Source organism: Microtus oregoni, unplaced genomic scaffold (genome assembly GCF_018167655.1).
Source record: "Microtus oregoni isolate MIOR12 unplaced genomic scaffold, Mior012 000063F_ref0000156, whole genome shotgun sequence".
NCBI lineage: Eukaryota > Metazoa > Chordata > Mammalia > Rodentia > Cricetidae > Microtus > Microtus oregoni.
Genome location: NW_024543873.1, coordinates 983,178 through 1,004,738, shown reverse-complemented (window position 1 = coordinate 1,004,738; position 21,561 = coordinate 983,178). Strand labels below are relative to the sequence as shown.

Here is a 21,561-nt window from a genome sequence, read left to right as displayed (position 1 = left end):
TCAAGCATTCTCCTAAAGTTATTTTTAGGTCATTTTCTTCTGCCTCATCTATATTTGGTTGTTCAAGTCTTGCTGTTGTAGGGCCACTAATTTTTACTGGTGTCGTGTTGCTCTTTGTGGTGGTGTGTGTGTTCTTACCTTGTCTACCCATCTTTTCCTCTAATTGGTGTAGTTGGGTCTGTCTGTGACTCTGGTGATCAATCTTTCGGGTGACAGCAGATCCAAGGCTCAGATGGTTGCTCCTTCTGGTGCAGTCAGGGCCAAGGTTCCAGTCACCCAGTTGATCTCTCCTTGTTCCTGGGAGTCACTCAGTGCTTGTGAGGTTCCTTCTGCCCATACCAGGGGTCATTAAGACCTGATACCAAGGAGATTGCTTGCTTGGGGCTCTTTTTACTGAGGTTGCTGCCTTGGGCCTGCTCTGGTAGAGGCCCTGGCTCAGACCTCGGTTGTCCCAGACTCATGGCCAGACCCGAAGAGGTCTCTGGTTGTGGTCTACTCTTTAGAATGTCCCAGACCCGTACCAGGATCGCAGAGGTCTCTGGTTCTGGCCTACTTCCTCAGCGGTTGCTCCCTTGTACCTGCTTCTGAGGAGTTCGCTGTCTCGCGCCTGTTCTAGCCGAGGTCCCTGGCTCAGATCTGCTTCTGTAACTGTCCCTTGTCTGGGCTGGCTCACTCCTGTGGAGGCCCCTGGCTTGAATCTGATCCCTTAAAGGTCTCTGGTTCCTGCCCACTCCCTCAAGCCTACTCCCTCAGGCCTACTCCCTCAGACCTCCTCCTGTCGAGTTTGCTCTCTCAAGCTTGATCTGGCCTCTCAAACTTTATTTTTATATTGTGCTGGAGACTCACTTCAGAGCCTTGGACATGCTACTGAAATACATCACTATTGTCATACATCATTTTTATCAAACTAGAAAAAAATTGTTGTTATTGCTGTTGTTAATTGTAGCACACCAAACCGGAATGATCAACTTACTGAAACAAATTTTCCTAGGGCCCAATTCTGACATGTTCCCTCACACATGAGCCACTTTATGTCTCTGCTGAGGGTTGTGCATCTCTAGTGTACACTCTTGGGCAGAAAATTCTTTAAGCTTTGCTAACTGTTCTTTACGTATCACTTGGTTTCTTGTTTCTGTTCCTTTGGATTATAAAGGCAACTAACTTTGAAAATAAAGTAACAACAGCAAAAACAACAGACTAAAACTCAGAGTGCAGATTAATCTCTCCATTCTGAATATTTATGCTAACAATTCATACTTGCATTAATGCAGATGTGTATGCTATCTTTGAGAGTTTATGTGTTTTCAGAACAAGGGAACCAAACAACAATGAAAATGTGTGGCCCAGGTGATCCAGCATCTCAGAGTGCATCTGTTACAGTTTCCTCAGAGTTTTGTATCCACAACAGCTTCAAGGCTTCTGGCTGAGATGGTCCAGCATCACAGACTATTCTAGCCAGGACTTGACCATTATCCTAATTTTCTCAGGGTCCTCCAAAGATTCCAGTACCCCCAAAGAACAGGAAACAGTCTAGAGAACACAAGACCCACATTCCCAAGAGGTGGGGTGGGTAGTTTTTAGTCATTTGCTGGGTTAAAGATGTTTTTCACAACCAAAATTGGTTAGAAATTGTTGGTTACAAATTGTTACTGGTCATGGTGAGGGAGAAAGCTAAACAAAGGAAATTCAGGGATATCTTCCTGAAGGGAAAAAGAGGGGAATATAGTATAGAAATGAAGGGATAAAAGGGTGGATTGTTGAACCTACTTTTCAACAACCACTAGTCTCAAATACTTTACACCGCTTTGAATTTATTTTGTGTATTGTTACAAATTTAAGGTTATTTTTGTTATACTAAATATATGTTTCTACTCTTCTTAAATGTAGTGTGCTAATGCAGCTCAATTAAAAATGTAACGTATAATTAAGAAATGCAGGTTAGTAGTAAAAAAAAAAAAGAAGCTACACCCATACGGTCTCAGCAATATGACAGCCTGAACACTCTCTGAATAAGAACAACAGCAAGCATGGGCAGGAGAAAGTTCACAGGCCTCAGCCTTACCCAAAATACTATAGGCAACTGAAGAAATCTGGAGCAAGAGAAACAGTCTCCCCCAAGGAAGAGCACAGCAACTGATTATACAACACCAAATAGTCATCCCTGAGAACATACATAGAAATAATATTATACAGACCAAGCAGGTTATATTTAAGAATATACATGTATGTACATACACACATATGCATATAATGCAATTAATGAAAAAAGAGACTATGAATTTGAAGGAAAATGGAGACAAACGTATAGGAGGATTTGGAGGGAGGAGAGTGAAGGGGGAATATTGTAATTATATTATAATGTCAAAAGTAAAACAAACAAAAGAAAGTTATTGAAATAACTATTAGAAATCACAGCTGCCAAGTTAATTCTTAAGTTTTATTTATATTTTTAAAAATTAGCCGTAGCTGGGGACAAGATAATTGTTTGAGGCTATTCTAGGCTACACAGTCAGTTTCAAGCCAGCCTAGACTCTCCTTCAAACATGAATAAAAGTTTAGTTAATTTCAATAATACAAGTAAACATTTAAATGTCTGGCTTTTTATTTTATGTGTACAAGCGTCTTGTCTGCATGTATGGATGTGCTCCTCATGTGTGCCTGGAGCCTGGGGATTCCAGGAGAGGTCACCAGATTCCCTGGAACTGGAGTTATATAGAGATGGCTGTGACCCATCATCCATGTGCTTGGAACTGAATTCAGGACCTCTGCAAGAGCAGCAGCCAGAATTCTTAACTGCCAAGCCATCTCTTCAGCTGCAATGAAATTGATTTCTTAAAGCCTAGTGGCCTGGTTTGAATCAGAGAGTTTCATGACTTATATTGATAATTTTGTTTTTACATCAGTGATGATCCCATTTTCTAGAATGTCATCTTTGTCAAATTATACTACTAACTTTTAGTTCACTGATCTTCATAGTCTGCAATGATCGATTTTAGGGTTCCTGTTGTTGGTGCTGCTGCCGTTGTTCTTTTGAGACAAGGTCTCACTGCATTACCCAGGTTGACTCAGGCATCCTTGAACTCATTATCCTCCTGTTTATGCACCCACAAGTCCTGTTGTTATAAGTGTCCACCCCCAGGAGTGACTTAATAGCTTGTTTTGTATAGGATTCTGATTTCTGTCAAAGGGAGTTCATAAAAAGAGATAAGTAGATTTCTGAAGTCATTTTTCCATATCAAAAGCAAGCAGATCCTAATGCTATCCAGCTGTCAGCATGGAGGTGGGTGCTGGAACGCCATGCTTTGTTGTAGTCATATAGCTGTAAGAGTATGGTAGAGCTAAGATCCTTTCTGCCACTCATACCACAAACCTTCACCATTAAATCTCTGTCCTCCACATGTACATACATACAGTAGCACACAGCCACACGAGCATCTCTATAACACACATGCGTACAGAGAGAGAGAGAGAGAGAGAGAGAGAGAGAGAGAACACATGGCTTGGGTTTTTGCCAGGACCATGCTGACATAAGCTGAACACTGGGATCCTGAATACCTACTGTAATTGCTGGCTGGCTAATAAAGACCCTTATTGCTTAAACTCATGTCCAAGCAGTCTTCTGTAGTGGATATCCCACAACATTTCTGGAGGTCCCACTGAGATCCCAAAGACTAGAACTTGAGACACCGAGATCTCAGAGTCCCCTCTGAGCTGGGAAGAGTGGGTGAACAGAAGAGTCCCAGGGGGCATGCAAACTGAGATGTTTCAGGGCTCCGGGACTCAAGTTGATCAACTGTTGCTTAACAATTTGGAGGAGTAGGAGTCTGACACCGCCACCAGTTGCCTAATGTGTCACCTCTAGAGCTAAGTCTGATTGAGGTGCCTTATGTTTGGAGTGGTTAGAGGCAGCCCTGATCCAGTGTCCTGGATCCATGTGAGACATCACTAGATTGCTAATGTTTGTTCAGGTGTATCAATGTGTGGTAGCTGTTCCTGGTTGTCTGTGTGTGTGTGTGTGTCTTTTTACATGTTTCTATCAGTTCTGCCTCTCTATATTAACCAGTGGCTCTCTCTCTTGTGAGGTCACCCATGGATTAATAAAATAACTATACCTCGTGTTGGAGGTCCAAATCCTTTTCACTCTGCCAGGTTGCCCAAAGAACTCCCCCAAACCTCTGTCTGTCCCCTTCACAGAGTGCTAGCTTATTTTATCTATGACTCTGTCTCACAGTCAGCCCCAATTGGTCCCCATGTTGAGGCTGGGAGGGGCCAAGACTCTCATCCAGGGCTCCATGCCTTCTACACAGAATGCACACAGGGGGCACAAAATAGTTCCCCAAGAAGCCCCTCAGCTTCTGCACCTGCTCTAAGCACCCCCCAGGAAAATGGAAAAGAAGTACATCATTCCTCTTTCATGATTCATGACATTTTCAACCAATTGTCAGTATAATTGGAAAATTCAAAACCCATCATTCTCTTCAAAAAGTAGAAAAACTGCTTATGGGGACTGGGCAGGGAGATCACTGATGGACAATGCAGCCTGGACAGATTGGATTTTCCCTTCTACCAGACACTGACAAAGGAGACTTTAAACAATTTTTTGCTAGGTCCTTCTCAAAAGTATTAAAGACTGCTGTGAAAACCATTTCCTTTCTCACCCCAGTTGGCCCCAGACATTAACAAAGGTTATAAAGTTAAAAAAAATTAAAGATATCAGCAGGTACTAGTTGCTAGAGGCAGCTAAAAATGATGCTTTAACTACAGAGAACTGGTTGGGAGACAATCCACTGTCATCTTTGCTAATGATGAAACAGACTCACAGAAACCGCAAAACATTGATGTGTTACCCTCTGTCAGAAGAAAATCTCACTGAAAGTCCTGCCTCCCAATCAAAAGATACAGCAAAGATCCCCAGGGTTGTGGGCAGAAACCAACTCCCCAAGTCTGGCCTAACATCAAGTTCCTCCATGCTGCCTGGGTTGGAGACACAGGCATCCTTGGTGCCCTGCCACACCCTGAAACATGCCTCCCCTGTTTATGAAGAAACCTAGGACCTCTGATTCTTATTAGTCTGATTCCTCCAGAGAAACAGGTGTGCACTGTCTTAAACCTAAAAGATGCATTTTTTTTCAGCCTCCCAGTGCCTGGCAGAGGTGAGTCAACCGATCTTTGCTTTTAAACGGACAGACACAGACGGAGGTTACAATGCACAACATACCTGGACCAGTTTGTCCCAAGAATTATGGTATGCCTAGACTGGACAGACTGGCTCAGGATTTTTCTTTTTTTTTTGTCTGCCATATGTAATTTTATTCAATGAATTTTTAAATGCAATATGAAAATGTTCATTAAAATGTTTTATTTTGTGATTAACTATACATGAATATATACATGCAGATTAATTTTTAAAATTAAATGAGTAGTTTGGTTTGCAAACCTTCTGTCATGACATTATGTATTTACATTAGCATCTAGATGCGAGTTTTGAGCTCAAGTAAATCCAAAACAGAGATCCTTACTCAGAAAGGGTCCAAATGAGAGGCCAATACCCAGGGAACTGATTTCACTGAGATCCAGCCTGTCAGGGGAGGATAAAAGCACTTGCTACTTTTTATAGCTACCCTTTATGAGTGGGTTTCAGTGTTCCCCGATATGGGCTGAAACTGCGCAATCAGTAGCTAAAAAGCTCCTCCAGGAACCGGTTGCCTGACTTGGCCTCTCTCTAGCAACTGGTGTCAACAATGTCCCACCTTTCATAGCCAAAACCTCTATGAAATCTCTATAGCTTTTACTGTTAAAAGTAATTGTAAAATATGTAATAGTAAAAACTCTAGAAACAGATTGAAAGCTTTATTGTGCATATTAACCTCAAAGTTCTGAGAAGAGTAAAAAAAAAAAGTAACAAGGCATTAAAAGAAAAACCACAAACTCACATTAGAGTCCAGTGAAGGGTGAATAGACTTTATTTATTTATTTGTCTGTTTGTTTGTTTATTTAGGCGTGCTGCACTCCACATAGGGAGTGAGAGATTTATGTGAGATTATGTTTGGAAGACCTTGCTTCCCTGGCTCAGAGAGCATCAGTTGGCAGAAGTCTCAAACTATTTCTCTCTCAAGCCACTAGAGGCCCTCCAGTCCTCCATTCATCAGAGGATTCAAGAGACCCAGCTGACCTCAGAATCCACCACCAGTTTCCCATTATTTAGTATAGTGACACCATCTGGTAACCAATGAGTAACCAACTGGGTGCTGAAACCTATTTTAAAAGGGCCCTACATAGTGATTCTGTTAGCTTGAGTCTTATGTTTAGTATAAATACAGGGTCATGGTCCAACCCACACCACCCACAGGATTGGACCTTGGGAACCGAGGAAGACAGATACAGGGAAGGTATTAGCCAATATGACTGCAGACCAGTAACCCATATTCATTTTGACCTTTGCTCACTGATGCCCACTTTAAATTTCTGGTTTATTGGGGAAAAAAGATGTGGGAGTTTACGTGTTGGACTAGGAATACAGAGTTTACAATTGTATGCACGCCCTACAGCAGAGGCCCCTCGTTGCCATGAAGTTTTCATTGCAAAAACTGGAATTGTAAAACTGAGGTTTCCTTTAAAACTCCTTTAAAAAAGATTCTTGTCTTTGGGAAATAGGGACAACCTGGGGAATCAGACTTTCCACCTCTCTTAGTTTGGGTTTCTACTGCTGTGAAGAGACAGCATGACCAAAGCAAATCTTATAAAGCAAAACACTTAATTGGGGCTGGTTTACAGTTTCAGAGGTTAAGTCCCTCATCATGGTAGAACATGGTGGCATGCAGGCAGACATGGTGCTGGAGAAGGAGCTGAGAGTCCTACATCTTGATTCAAAAACAGCAGGAGAGACTGTGTCCAACACCAGGCATAGCCTGAGCATGTGAGACCTGAAAATCCACTTCCATAGTGACACACTTCCCTCCAACAAGGCCACACCTACTCCAACAAAGCCACACCCTTTATAGTGCAACTCCCTCTGGACCAAGCATTCAAACACAAGAGCCTGTGGGGCCATACCTATTTAAACCACCACAATATCCCAGAAAACGATCCTAGGAATAGATTAAAACTACCCACCCTGATGGAGGAAGGTCATTGGTTAATTATAATAAAGAAACTGCTTGGCTCTCCTAGGTTAAAACATAGGTGGGTGGAGTAAACAGAACAGAATGCTGGGAGGAAGAGGAAGAGAGCTCAGACTCGACAGCTCTGCTCTCTGGAGCAGATGCCATGCTCCCCTCTCCCGGGCACATGCGATGAAGCTCCGACACAGGATGGATGTAGGCTAGAATCTCCCTGGTAAGCCACCTCGTGGGCTACACAGATTATTAGAAATGGACTAGTCCAGGTGCAAGAGTTAGCCAAGAAGAGGCTAGATATAATGGGTCAAGCAGTGTTTAAAAGAATACAATTTGTGTGTAATTATTTCGAGGCATAAGCTAGCAGGCGGCCAGGGTGCTGGGGATGAAGCCCCGCTGCCCATATTACAACACCACCCAGGTCTCTAAACATTTGGGTCCTAAAAGATCTACCCCTGCCAAAGCCCCAACCAACTATCCCCTCAAAAGACTTAACACATTTGGGGCCAGAATTCCACCTCCCAATATCCAGGAAGCTGAGGGTTTCTCATCATTATTTCCAACTCTTGACAAGATCCACCACTTAGTTAATCATTCCTAGCCAACAATCATGCAGGACTGCTTGATCTACAGCCCATGTACTACACAGGGGTAGGAACTAACCACACTGTTAGCCTATTGACTTACAAAACTCGCTGTTACTGAGGGCAGCTCAAATTAATGTTTGAGGACTTTCAAGGGATTGAAACTTGTCTGCTATACAAAACCTTTAATCTAGGCACTTCCCCCTTCTTCTGATACCTGCTGTTCTTGCCTTGTGGGTTAACTCATCCGGACAACAGCAATATTATTGAGCACATGAAACTACTTTGTGGCCATGTATTAATGGTTTGACTAAATATATTTGTTCTGATACTTTATATAATATAGACCATAAATAAACAAGGTGGGGGATTAGATAATTGGTACAGGTCTCTGCTCTTTTGGTCCCCCTGGCTAACTACTCTGAGATCAGCACTGGCTGGATCTTTACTTCTCATTCTAATTGGATTAACAGAGGGGCTATCATCATAAACTATATGGCCAATTATGAATCAATTCAATAAAATTAATGGTCCTTAGAATCAACTACACCTCTTTCTTTAGAGTAGGATGAATCCATGATATGACTCATTTATTAAGAGGGTGGAAAGTAACAGGCCCCCAGACCGTAATAGTTCCTCAGACCTTAGTATAACTGACTCAGTGATGGAAGTATCACTCAGGTTGTAAACCTCGGTGTGTCGCCAGTACCATTTGACAAAACTAAAATAAAAACCTAAGTCATCAGAATCCATAGTTCTGGGAAAGTATCTAAATGTACTAACCTTGCTTTTTGGCTCCTGAAGTTCTGCTTCTGGCTAACTGTTCTTGTTCACCAAAGTGTGTCAACCCAGGGCATGTTTTTTGTGCTTACAAGCTCACCCAGAGAAAGGCTCGGGACTACACCAGGACCCTGAACATCCAGTGTAGTTGCCTTTCTACTAGCTTAAACTCATGTCTAAGCAGTCTGCTCTGGTGAACACCCCACAACAGAAACCTGTCCACAAACAACTTGACAATAGTACAGGCTGTTGAATTATGCACCTGAAAAGTGGTGTAGACAGATAGTTTTGTTTCTGTGTCTTCAGACAATTCTAAAATGAAAACAAACAAAGCATGTGGCCAGCCAGCACTTTCATAACTTACTTTCATATGGAAACTTCATGAAATATTTCATCTTGATCCCTACAAGACATTGTCACTGTCCCCGGCATGGTGGAGACACTCAGGCTGAGTTTTAAGAGAAAAAAAAGAAAGAACGCCTGATGGTGCACAAAAATCATCTCAGCTACCGAGGAACTGAGGCAGGTCAGTCATTGGTTATTATAAAGAGAGTCTTGAGGGAAGGGGATGTGAGCAGAATCAGGAGGCCTTGAACACAAGCATTGAACACTGGCAACAACAGTTGTATGTGCCTAAGAAGTAAACATTCAGAAAAAAAAACATATCTGTCCTGAGAAAAATAAGGAAATGAAATCTTGGGGGATGGGAAGAGCTACCTGTTTATTACTACTGACCCGGGGAAGAAAAATGGCCTAGTGGAAGCAGGGGTGGGAGTCTGGTATGCTATCAGCGGTGGCTGGTTAAGGTACCCTTAGGCAACCTTGTAGGCAACTTGAAGTCAACCTGCTGCCTAAACAGCTTACGGGCTCCTTCTTAGTCATGATTGACTTTATACTGAAGGTGGGCTTTGCAGGAGAACCTTTCCCCCGTATCTTTAACACCACATTTGAGACCTTTGCAGTCTCCTGAACAAGAATAATGTATGATTAGAGAGGAGTTGCAAGGGGCAGATGCACAGCTCACTGTCAGATGTCAGAATGCAGACTTTAGTTCATCCTGAGAACACACAGAGATGGCATTAAGGACTTGGAACTGCTCCTAAGTTGTCATGCCATCCAATCCTGGAAGAAGCCCTCAAAAATACCAAGTTTGGAGAAGAGACATTGGATTCAGCTGATCGTCTGCCATGACACACAGTTGGTGCTTCCTATGGGTGAAATGCATAAAGTGTGTTATATTTGCCTATGGCTTTCTGAATGGAACCCACCCTCACACACCATAGGAAAATGTATATCCCTGAACAATCCTAGTAGCCCCATAGTATGATTGAGTAATCAGAAAACATCACCTATGCTGACTCTACATAAATTCTGGTCTCAGTGGCACCGGAATTGCTTGCTCATTTTTTTTCCATAATCACATTAACTAGCCCTTATGTTAAACCAGTTCCTTTCCCTCATTTATTTCAGGCATGGCTTCACAACAGGAATCCACAACAAAGAAAAACCAGAGAAGAGTAATGTTCATGCATGAATCACGTGGGAGCCAGGACATATTCATAATATTCATGGATTTTGTGGGTTTCAAGGAATTTTTGGGTAGGATGTAGGAATGTGAATTTTCAAGTTCCTGAATCCACCACAAGTGACCACTCTTTATGTTTAAAATTAAAAGAAGTTTTGTATGGTGTTTTTTTCCCTGGTGGTCTTGGACTCTGTAACACCACCTGCACGTTTGATGTATGCTTTGAATGAATTTCATGATAAAGCAAATTATTGTTCATTTAAAAAAATATAAATAGAAATTTGATTCCCATTGTAAACCATGTAGTTGTTGACATGCTTCAGGAAATAAAACGGATGCCCACCTTCCTACTTCTACTCTGTGATCCTTCTCTTTCCTGGGCACTAGTAACCAGGTTTCCCTGCACCTCTCTGGCGTCTCTCATTTCCTTCACATTGTGAGTATCACCTTTCCATCTCCTCTCAGCTAACTCTGAACAGTTGCATAATTTTGGATTCAAAGTCTTATCTTTAAAACACTTGCTTTTACTATGGCTGCAGTGTCAAGTTCGACCTCATGGCTTCTTAGTTCTATCTACATCCCTGCTTTCCAAGATATTCTTCACGAGGAAAAGATGCTATGCCCAAGTAGGCTACATCACTGATCCCCAAAGTGCAAGGTAGGATGGTGACAGTCAACTAGGAAACTGCAGCAGAATGAAGATAGAAACCCATTCTGCACATAAAAGGTATATGGTCACCATATCCCCCTATGCTGCTGTAGAAGAGAGGTCATTTCTCCAAGCTTTGGACTTCTCTTTTGGCTTCCATTAGCAGAACAAAATGTCTCATTCTATGTAAATGGAATGACAAATGCAATTAGTGCTTTGGTAAATCTTAGTATTTATTTTTATTGTATGTGACAAGACAGTGTTTTCATGGCCAACAGGATTGCCCAAGATATTACTGGCACAAGAGGAACTGTTGTGATGCCTTAGCAACAGAGGCACTCTCGGGATCTTTATGCTTCTTGGGTGGAAAGTTGTTCAAGGGACCAGATGTGTCACTGCTGAGTAGGAATTCCATCTGCTTGTTCCTGTATTTAGACCTCCTATTCTTAAACCAAGCCTGAAATAAGACCAAGATGGAGGCCGGGTTATCATGCTGAGTAACTAATGTTATGGTGGTAAAACACACGCAACTTTATAGGGGATTGGCATTCTCCCCTCCACAGAACAGAGTTTCCCATTCCTCGCAAACTTCAAGACTGCAAGTATTACCCAGGGTGGAGGATGTGGTCATAGCCCACGAAATCTTGCTTTCCACCACTAGAGACTGTCCACACACAGACTCAGCACACATAGCAACAGGCCCACTCTTCTGCAGAAGCCTTTGGAAAAACAAGCTATCCGCCAACGCCTGAACTCTATCGGGCTCATTCTTTAGACAGACTTTCAAACCTGTCAGTCATCGCTTTCTTCATAATGAAAGATTTGGAGCACTATCTCAGAGTTGACACAAGATACCAAGCTGGGGAGTTTAAATTCAGAGCTGCCTTTTTTTGAGCCATCTTACTAAAACCTTACAAAAGAAAATCAGAAGAACCAGCCACAAGGGCTTTTCAGCTCTTGTCCCACATTCTTTTCACCTTGCTTAAACAATTTTCCTCGTAGAAAGGCAAGCCATCCCTGCTCCAAATTTACTCACTCATTCTTTGAGCAGTTAGTAACAACTAACTCTTATTCCTGCCATCATGTAAGTATTTCCATGGCAATCCTGAGTGCCAACATGACTCCAGGCAGAAATATTATGTAGAAGATCTTTTTGTCACACATAGTTCATCATTAATTAGGGGACATGCAGGTGTGTATGACATGCATACATCATAATTATACCTCGATCTGCTATATTTAGACAGACATAAACATAATTCCTCTCACACAGAAAATGGGAGATACGGTTTCTTGGTTTTGCTTTCCTTTGGGGGAAACCTATTCCTTTACTTCCAGAAACAGGGAAGAAACACTAGCTGGAGTTTACTTTTGCAAACACTTTCTTGTAACGGCGTAAACGAATGCAGACAGATTGTAAATATATATATAGCTGTAATGGCAAAATAGACTTACAGAACCACCGTTCCCGCGGAGACCAGGAAAGCAGAAAGGGCCGGTTGGGAGCATGCTTGCCAAATTTATAGGCCAACATTAGCCCGAGGTGAACACGCCCCCTAAGGGGCGGGACTTATCCCTACACTTTCTACTTCCAAAGAGCACATTAGTCCAACTCTTGTATGCCCGCACAAAACATTCAAAAAAGACCCAGGAACTTCAGGTGTAGAAGACAAGGCCAGGCCTGTCCTGAAGCAGATCTGAGATGTGCAGGAGGTCCTTCTTTCTATGTGTTGCTTGTATTGGTTAATCAATAAAGAAACTGCTTGATCTGAAAGGGCACAACTTAGGTAGGTGGAGAAGACAGAACTGAATGCTGGGAAGAAGAAAGCCGAGTCAGAGAGGCGCCATGGATCCTCTGCCTGAGATGGAAAATGGTTAGAATCTTTCCTGGTAAGCCACTGCCACATGGCGATATACAGATTAATTGAAATGGGTTAAACTAATATGTGAGAGTTAGCCAATAAAAGACTAGGGATAATGGGCCAAGCAGTGATTTAAGTCATACAGTTTCTGTGTGGTTATTTCAGGGCTAAGCAAACCAGGCAGCCTGGACGATCAAGCATGTCCCCCTCTCCTCTACCACAGAGATGTGCCTCTACTGACCTTCACCTTGCATTCGTCCACATGAATGAGCTCTGCAAGTGCTTTTCTGTGGAGAGAAAGGGACAGAGGTTAGCCATTGCCACATGGGGAGAGGGAAGGAGAGTGCACATATATGGCCTCTCTGCATTTTTATCTTGTTATCCCTAACCCCAGTTCAATAAATTCTCATTTAATCAGTTTTTCTTGCAGATAGGACTCTTTAAAAGTGACTTCATCTTGTCAAAACACTAAATATTGCTTTAAGAACTCCATAGCATAGCCAAGGAAGATCACTCGGTGGGTAAAGGGACCCCATGGTACTCCTGAAGATGAGATTCCAACCCCTGGTCCTCACACTAGGGAAGGAGAGAACAGACTCCCAGATTTCCCTCTTCATCCACATATTCAGGTATGTCATATTCACACACATAGTTAAAGTAAGTACGGTTCTAATAAGGAATTGGAGTTGAGAAACAGGCTGGGTTTTGACTATATTGTATGTATTTGCTTACAGCAGTGTCCAATTTTTTTCTGTGCAGCTATGCTTGTTTTGTGTGGATATTGGGTATGAGTATAAATTCAGGAAGACATGCTTGAATGGCAGTCATTTTGCTATAAAAATGATTTGTCATCATATATATATAATATTCTATAATATTATACACACGCGCGCACACACACACACACACACACACACACGAGGGGGATACACAAGTGCTCTAAAGACCAAATCTATTAGAGCTTGGGTGTTAAATTTTGAAGCCTCTTCTTCCCTTTGACCTTGTTGAGGTTGGGTTTTTCTTATTGTTCTGAGGCTATGCTGCCTACGAGGTCTACCTGGCTCACCATGTTGTGGTGGTTTTCTTGTGCCTGTCTCCCATCTGCCTGTAGGACTGATGGGATTTAGGTGCCCATCAGTACCTCTGGTGCTTTCTAATTGGGTTGCAAGTACAAACCGATCTTCAGGCTTGTTTTAAGCACTTTTACCCCATGAGCCATCTCTTCAGCTTCAACTTTATTGGATACACTATCTGTCCCTGGTCTCATATTCACTGTGGCCCCCAGAACCAGTCATGTCCTCACCTCCCCAGAACTAGGATTTCTTGTGGATGGTATTTTGTATTTGTTTAATCACATGAGAACAGAGTCGCTAACTGTTCAAAGCAGTAAACATAGAATTAATGTAGCCAGAATTTCAGTTTCTTGGTATATACCACCAAAGACTTAAAACCCAGAGGTAAAGAGATATATCTCCATAGACGCAAAGCACAATCCATGATTTCCTTTTGTGTGCCAGCCAAAGCAGTCAGACTCTGGATGAAAAGACAAAATGGTGCATTAGGCTAGAGAGGGGGTCAGGGATGATTGCAAAGCGCAAGGGTCTTGTTCCCCAAAACAGTTTTGAAAACACTGCAAGCTCTGCACTTTTGTCTTGGTTCGGATGGTTTCTTTTTAAAAAACAACTGTAAAATGAAAGAAATCCCCACCAGGAGCATTATGCTTCTTTTTCTTTTTCCAAAATGCATGGGAGGGTTTGACCTTTAGCCTCAGAGGCCACCTTTCTCACTCCCACCATAAATTCAGCTGAAGATTTTGCAGTTTCAGGGCCAAGAATAGAAGGAGGCCCAATCCAGGGACCAAACTAATCTCAGCTACTGAGGAGGTTGAGCCAGTGTTTCTCTGTGTTCTGGTTGTCCTGGAACTAGCTCTTGTAGACCAAGCTGATCTTGAACTCACAGAGATCCTCCTGCCTCTGCCTCTTGAGTGCCGGGATTAAAGGCTTGTGTCACCACTGTCTGGCCAGTATTTTTTTTAATGAAGAAAAGAGGTTAGGAGAAGGCAAAGGAGCTCAAAGTGCTGGAAAAAAGAGTGGATTCTTTAAAAGGCATGTACATACGTTTGGAATGCATCAGGATACTGGGTTTCTCGAAAAACTCTGTCCAGTTCACAAAGTTGCCTGTAGGTGAACTTGTGTTTCACACGTCGCTTGTTGGAGGGTTGAGAAACTGCTCCAGCGGCTTTCCCAGGCCCACCAAGCTTTCCCCGTCCAGGCTCACTGGGGATGGCCCGTGTTTTGTTTCTTTCATGGTAATAGTGATGTTCATATTCACGGTTCACGTAGTCTGTATCACCTAGCTCATGCAGAACTCGTACACCTCTTCCGTAGCATCTACGGGCTGCTGCTGCAGCTAGCCTCTGCTGAGATTCGGTCATTATTTCTTCCTCATAGAAGCCCACCCCATAATAGTCGAAGTCGAAGTAGACGTACTTGCTCTCCATCATCAGAGCGTTGCAAACAGAAACCACTGAGAAGCACCTCCCAATTCCACGTGCGAAAATTGTTACATCAGGCTGCGCATGTTCCACAGTACTCCTGGGTGTGGCTAGTACAGGCCCAGAAGTGGGGGGGGTATGTGTGGGCGTAAAAAGCTGGGTCCACCCCACAGGAGAAGACAGTTGCAACTAGGAGGCATGGCAAAAGGATTACTGCCTTTAAGATTTCTCCAAGAACTAGGACCCGACTTGGACCTGGGTTTCAGAGAGGCTCCCCAACGAGGACTAACAAAAGATTTTAAGGTTATTTGGCAGAATAGGATAGGTACAGAAATTCAGGAGAACTCTGTGTCAAACTTGGACAATATCTCATGACCCAACCTTCCAATGTCACAAGTCTGTGTTTTCCCCGCTGGGAATGAAGTTGGCAGTGAAAATTAGGGGGCTGTTCTCTGTATTTCTTTGAAGACACTGAATGCAGAGTTGGCTTGGTCCATCTAGGCACAGGAGTAGAAATTAAAGCATTTTCCTTGGTAAGATCCAGTACCAAAGAACCCCCCCCCACTCACACACACACATACACACACAATGATCACTGTGAGAAAAATCGATGTTAGATTTTTAAAATAGAATATCTGTCAGAATTTACACATAATACCCCGTCTAGTAATGATCTCCAACAAAAATGATGATATATTATGAGGGTCTTGCCCTCTTTGTGTTGCAGGGAATATTAAAACTTCAAATTGAGAGAGCATTTGAACATTTCTCTAGAATACTTTATACAGAGGTTAAATAAACACATACACTAGGCAATTATTTTCTTTTTTTATTTTCTTTGTTTTAAAAAATGAATAGTTTCTTATATCCTGACCACAGTTTGCTTCCCTTCTCTCCTCCCGTCGCCTCCCCTCTGGCCCTTCCTCCTCTGTTTCTTTACAGAAGAGGGTAGGCCTCCCATTGATACCAACTAAGCCTGGCATATCAAGTTGCAGTAAGACAAAGCATCTCCATTCATATTAAAGCTGTGCAAGCAACCCAGTATGAGGAATAGGGTCCTGAAAGCTGGCAAAAGAGTCAAAGACAGCCCCAGTTCCCACTGTTAGGAGTTCACAAGAAGATACAACTGTCACATATATGCAGAAGGCTTAGGTCAGTCCCATGCAGGCTCTCTGGTTGTTGTCTCTATGAGCTCCTATGAGCCCAGGTTAGATTATTCTGTGGGTTTTCTTGTGATGTCCTTGACCCTTCTGGTTCCTACAGTCCTTCCTCTTTTCACCGGGATTTCCTGAGCTTGGTCTAATGTTTGCCTTTGGGTCGCCATCTGTTTCCTTCAGGTGCTGCATGAAGCCTCTGTGGTGATAATTGAACTAGATACTGATCTATGAGTATAGCTGAATACCATTAGGAATCAATTCATTGATTTTTTTTTTTTTGGTCAGTCATGTTTGGTTCTATCCTAGTCTCTGGACACTCTAGCCTCTGGATCCCAGTGTTCTGGGCAGTGTCAGAGGTGAGCTCTCTTTTGTGGCATGAGTCTCAAGCTGAACTGTTTGGCCACTCCCACAAGTTCTGTGCCACTTTTACCCCTGCACTTCATGTAGGTAGGACATATTGCAGGTCGAAGGCTTTGTGGCTCGTTTTTGGGTCCCAATTTACCCACTGGAAGTCTTGCCTGGTTACAGGACATGACCAGCTGAGGCTCCATATCCCCCATTGCTAGAAGTCTTTGCCTCATATCGTGTGAAACAATTCTATATTCTGTCAATTGTATCTTAAATAAACACTGATTGGCCAGTACCAGGCAGGAAATATAGGTGGGACAACCAGACAGGATGTAAGGGGGGGGGGGGGGGCAATGAGAACAGGAGAATGCTGGGAAGAAGGAAGCTCATTCCTCCCCAGTTCTGCCCAGATCACGGAAGAAGCAGGATGTGACCTGCCCACCTGAAAAAAATACTGAGCCATGTGACTAACATATATAAGAATAATTGGCTAATATATGTTATAACAGCTAATAAAAAGCCTGAGCTAATGGGCCAATCAGTTTATGATTAATGTAGACTTCTGTGTATTTTCTTTGGGACTTGCTGGCTGTGGGAACTGGGCAGGACAGAAACCCCAACAAGCAGACCCTAATGTTACAGAATGGCGCTCCAACGTGGTAAACTGACTTCACGTAAAATAGCAAGTTATCAAAATGCAAATTTTAAGATGTACTGCTGACAGATTTTTCTTTGGGCCACCAGCTCACAAGAAAAATGACATAGAGATTTATTATTAATTATAAAAGCTCATATTTAACTTAGGCTTGCTCCTAACTAGTTGTTAAAACTTAAATTAACCAATATTTTTAAATCTATGTTCTTTTATGTGTCTTAGTTAACTTTACTCTGTATTGCCCATTCTGCTTCCTCTCCATCAGACTGATGGCTCCACCTTTCTTTTTTTTTATTTTTATTTTTTTTTAATTTTATTTATTAAAGATTTCTGCCTCCTCCCCACCACCGCCTCCATTTCCCTCCCCCTCCCCTGATCAACTCCCCTCCCCTATCAGCCTGAAGAGCAGTCAGGGTTCCCTGCCCTGTGGGAAGTCCAAGGACCACCCACCTCCATCCAGGTCTAGTAAGGTGAGCATCTTCTTCTAAGGGCTTTCTCTGTCCCCAGAAGTCCCTGATATACTTTCTGCTTAACTACTGGCAATTTAGGTTTCTATTTTAAAAAAATCACAATGACACATCTTCATACAGCGTAAGGGAATATTCCACAACATTTCCCCTTTTACTGTGTTACAGATTTTAAATGTAATACAGTAAAACTATATACAATAAGAGTAATTTTCAGGAAAGAATTATATTCACAATGTCCAGTTCATTTTTATTTGGCAAATTTAGAGAAAATACTCCATGATTGTCCCATCTTAGTCCAAAGTTTTATTCCTAAGTCATTTTTGTAATAACTTGTATTACTATCCTAAAATATCATTTTAAATATTAAAATACCTTGCTAGATAAACAATCTAAGCTTTTATGTTTTTCAACCTTATAAACTTTATATCTCTTAGGTAAGTTTCTTTTCTGAATTTGGTAACAAGGAAAACTTCAAAACTTTAACTGTCTAGTCTTTAATCCCCATCAGAGACCCAAGAAGGATAAAATATTACTTGAGTAAACAGGAAGTACAGTGAAAGCAATTTCCAAAACTATAGAAATGACAGAGATATCTGGTTGCCTAGACAGTCACCTCAAGGTTATACTGAAATGTTCAGGCCTAGAATATCTGACAGGCTTTTCTGTAAAGCAGGAATTTTGAAGGACAATCATAAATTGTCTTAGTAAAGTTTGGCAGTCGCTTTTTTGTGTCCTTATCCAGTTTGGACAGCATAAGGTCAGCAGTCGAAGCAAGGACAGCCCCTTGCCCAAATGGCTAGCTTTTGTCACAAATAAAGTAAACTCCATATGGAGGTTCTTCAATGATCATCAACCTTTTTTGAAGTAGATTGGTGGTGCCAGGAGCAGACATGTTACAATGTCATGAAAAGCCTTATGTTAGTATAGAATTTTAAATTTTATATGTTGTAGGTCTTTGAAGTGTTTGAAGATCACTTATCTATCTAAAATATATCTCTGTATGATCTTGAAACCATACCTAACATGACTATAAATTTGATTTTTATAGACAACTATTCACCCATACTTCTTTTTTATTCTAAATAGATTTTAAGTACTAAAACTTTAGATTTTTAAATGAGTTGTAAAAGCACAATACCATAAACAAGAGTAGAAACAAAATGTAATATAACAAAAATAACCTTAAATTTGTATCAATATACAAAAATCCATACAAATGTAAAATACTTGAGACTAGTGGTTGTTTGAAAGTAAACTCAACAATTTACCCTTTTATCTCATTGTTTCTATGTTTATGCCCTATTTTCCCTTTAGAAAAAGATTCTTGAATCTAGTGTTTGCTCAACTTTTTCCATGACCATGACCAATAACAACATGTAACCAACCTCACTAAATGATGACAAACATCCATAATCCATTGAACAACCAAAACCCACCCACCCCACCTTTTGGGACTGTAAGCATTATGTTCTCTAGACTGCTTCCTGTTGTGGAGGAGCAAAGGCATCTTGGGGGACCCTGAGAAAACTGGGATAATGGTCAAGTCCTGGGGGAATTAGCTTCATTATTTTTTGTTTCATCTATGTGTAATGGGAAAGTGTAGAGCCTATTAGAAGTCTTGGCTAGAGTACTGAGGCTAGACCTTCTCAGCCATCAGCCTCGAAGCTGTTTTAGATGCAGAACTCTGAGAAAACTGTAACAGAGGCACTCTGAGAGGCTGGATTACTTAGGGCAACCATTTTCATTGGTGTTTGGTCCTTTTGCTCTGAAAATACACACATTTTTAAAAGTAACAAACATATCTTCGTTATTACAAGTATGGAATGTGTGGCGTAAACAAGTCAGTTAAAAATTGTTAGGAGTGATTGTCACAAGCTATTGTGGGCCATGATACAATTATAGTCTATAGCAATTGATAATTCAGATGTCAACACAACAGATGAATGGTTCTCTGTTGGAGGAATACTGCCAAGCATGGCCTGCAGGGCTATTGACTCTGAAACTGTTGCTTTCATCTGTCATTTTATTTTTGCAATAGCAGCTATGATATCTCCTCATCACCATCATTTTAATGTAATGTCTACATGTAATATCATGATTATATCTTAGTCTTATGGGCACACATATTTGTGTATGGTCAGTAAGATGACTTCTATAGTGGAATTTCATTTGTATTTTAATAAATAAAGCTTGCTTGAGGATTAGAAAAGTAAAATAGCCACACTGGCTAGCCTTACAGATCAGGCAGCAATGATACACACCTTTAATCCCAGTATCCACAATGACACACACCTTTAATCCCAGTACTAGAGATGATTATAAGACAGGAGACAGCTCTCAGCCTCAGTTTCATTCTGAGGTTTCCTGGAGGCGGGATAAGCATTTCGAGGTAAGAGCCAGTAGCTGATTGTTTTACTTTTCTGATCTTCAGGCAACCTTTACTTATTAAAATACAAATGAATGCCACTACAGACTTCTCATTTAGTTGTATAATTTTATGAATAGAAATATACTAAAATATGCTTAATAACTAGATCTGTTTTGTTCCATGTGGACTGTAAAACACTTAAGAGTTCTGTTCTCTGTCCTTAGCCCGAATGACAGGGCAAATTGGCAAGATGGAATGTCCTTATGGAGAGATCACAGGAGAAACTTTCACAGAGCAATATTTCAGGTGTCTGGCCTTGTGATATCATAGTCCTTCAAGAGATCAATAGCACCTATGCTGCCCTAAGCTTCCTTCACCAAGAAGGTTAAGTTTGCTCTAACTCAAAGCAGCAATTAACACTTCGTACCAATCTTTGATACAAAATTTTAGATTCAGTACATTAAGTTTTTGTTTAGGTCCTGAGATTCAGGTGATAAGAAAAGGCTGTTTACTGCAAAACCATGTCCAGATATTACTAACCACACATAAGAAATGTAATAGTACACATATTCTTTGCCTCTGCCTTAGATCTCTCACTGCTTTAGTTTCTTCCCTTTATAACTTTTGTAAGGATCCCTTTAAGAGGTAAATAGAATTTTTACAACCCCCAGCTGTTATCAGTCACCAGTTAATCTGACTCAGTCTTGCCTCGTAGTTTTTTATTACTAATGAGTTGCTAATGAATGGGTGTGTGTGTGTGTGTGTGTGTGCGCGTGCGCGCGCGTGCGTGCGTTCATGTGTGCTTGGGAATTTGTAACAAAGAGGAAATAGAATGGAAAAGAGTAAAGAATGTGAAAGGATAAAGAAAAGAAGAAGGAGGAGGAGGAATGTAAAATAATTGGAACAAAAATGAATTGGAACAGAGATTTGTAACAGAGAAATGACATTGGAATTAGAATTGAGACAAAGAATTACAGTTAAGAAATATAGACAATTAGGACAAGAAAATTAGAATTAAAGCAGAATAATAAAGAACATGACTTGAACAACACATGTGTAAGCTCGTTCTGTAAAGAAAATTTCAAAGTTCCCCTCACTATGATATGGCCTCCAACCTGAACTCTGAGCCGTAGTTTTGTGAGCCAGACTCAAAGGCTACCAAAAAAGATGAGGTGGTTTTTTTTGTTCTATGTTTGAGCAGGTAAAAGACTTCTGTCATCTTTATATGTCCACCTGGACTACATAACTAAACTGTAATATAAATCTCTATTCATGTCATATGAAAGGATGGCATGCAATAATAAGTCATGAGAACTCTGGAGCCAACAAAATTTATCATGTCTCATCTCATCTCCAAGCTGTTCCCATGTAGAGGGATCAACTCATATGCCACTTGTCCTGTAGTCTTTCCTGGCTTCCTCCCCCATGTCTATAGCCAAGATACTCAGGAGGTCTCCCCCAGTCAAATCTGATCTCTATTAACCTTGAAGGATTCCATAGCTTTCATTTCCTGTGGAAACAAAAGCATAACCTCTTTCCCAACATAATACATTT

General features: G+C 41.4%; 1 protein-coding gene across 1 annotated transcript; it reads right to left on the bottom strand.

The window, feature by feature from the left end:
- Nucleotides 1–10,945: 10,945 nt before the first annotated feature.
- Nucleotides 10,946–15,015, bottom strand: LOC121439882 (retinal homeobox protein Rx-A-like). Its single transcript, XM_041640498.1, has 3 exons — nt 14,633–15,015; nt 12,757–12,802; nt 10,946–11,110 (listed from the first exon to the last, which is right to left on the bottom strand). The coding sequence occupies exons 1-3, from the start codon at nt 15,013–15,015 to the stop codon at nt 10,946–10,948; spliced, it is 594 nt and encodes a 197-aa protein (XP_041496432.1).
- Between the last annotated feature and the right edge of the window lie 6,546 nt (nt 15,016–21,561).

Bases quoted from the DNA above. Each gene is read 5' to 3' on its own strand.
- LOC121439882 (XM_041640498.1), bottom strand. From the start codon at position 15,015: ATGGAGAGCAAGTACGTCTACTTCGACTTCGACTATTATGGGGTGGGC. The intron at 12,803-14,632 runs GTATGTACATGC...TTCTCTCCACAG, and splicing joins TATCCTGATGCATTCCAAAC to AAAAGCACTTGCAGAGCTCA. The intron at 11,111-12,756 runs GTCAGTAGAGGC...GTCTTATTTCAG, and splicing joins TGGACGAATGCAAGGTGAAG to GCTTGGTTTAAGAATAGGAG.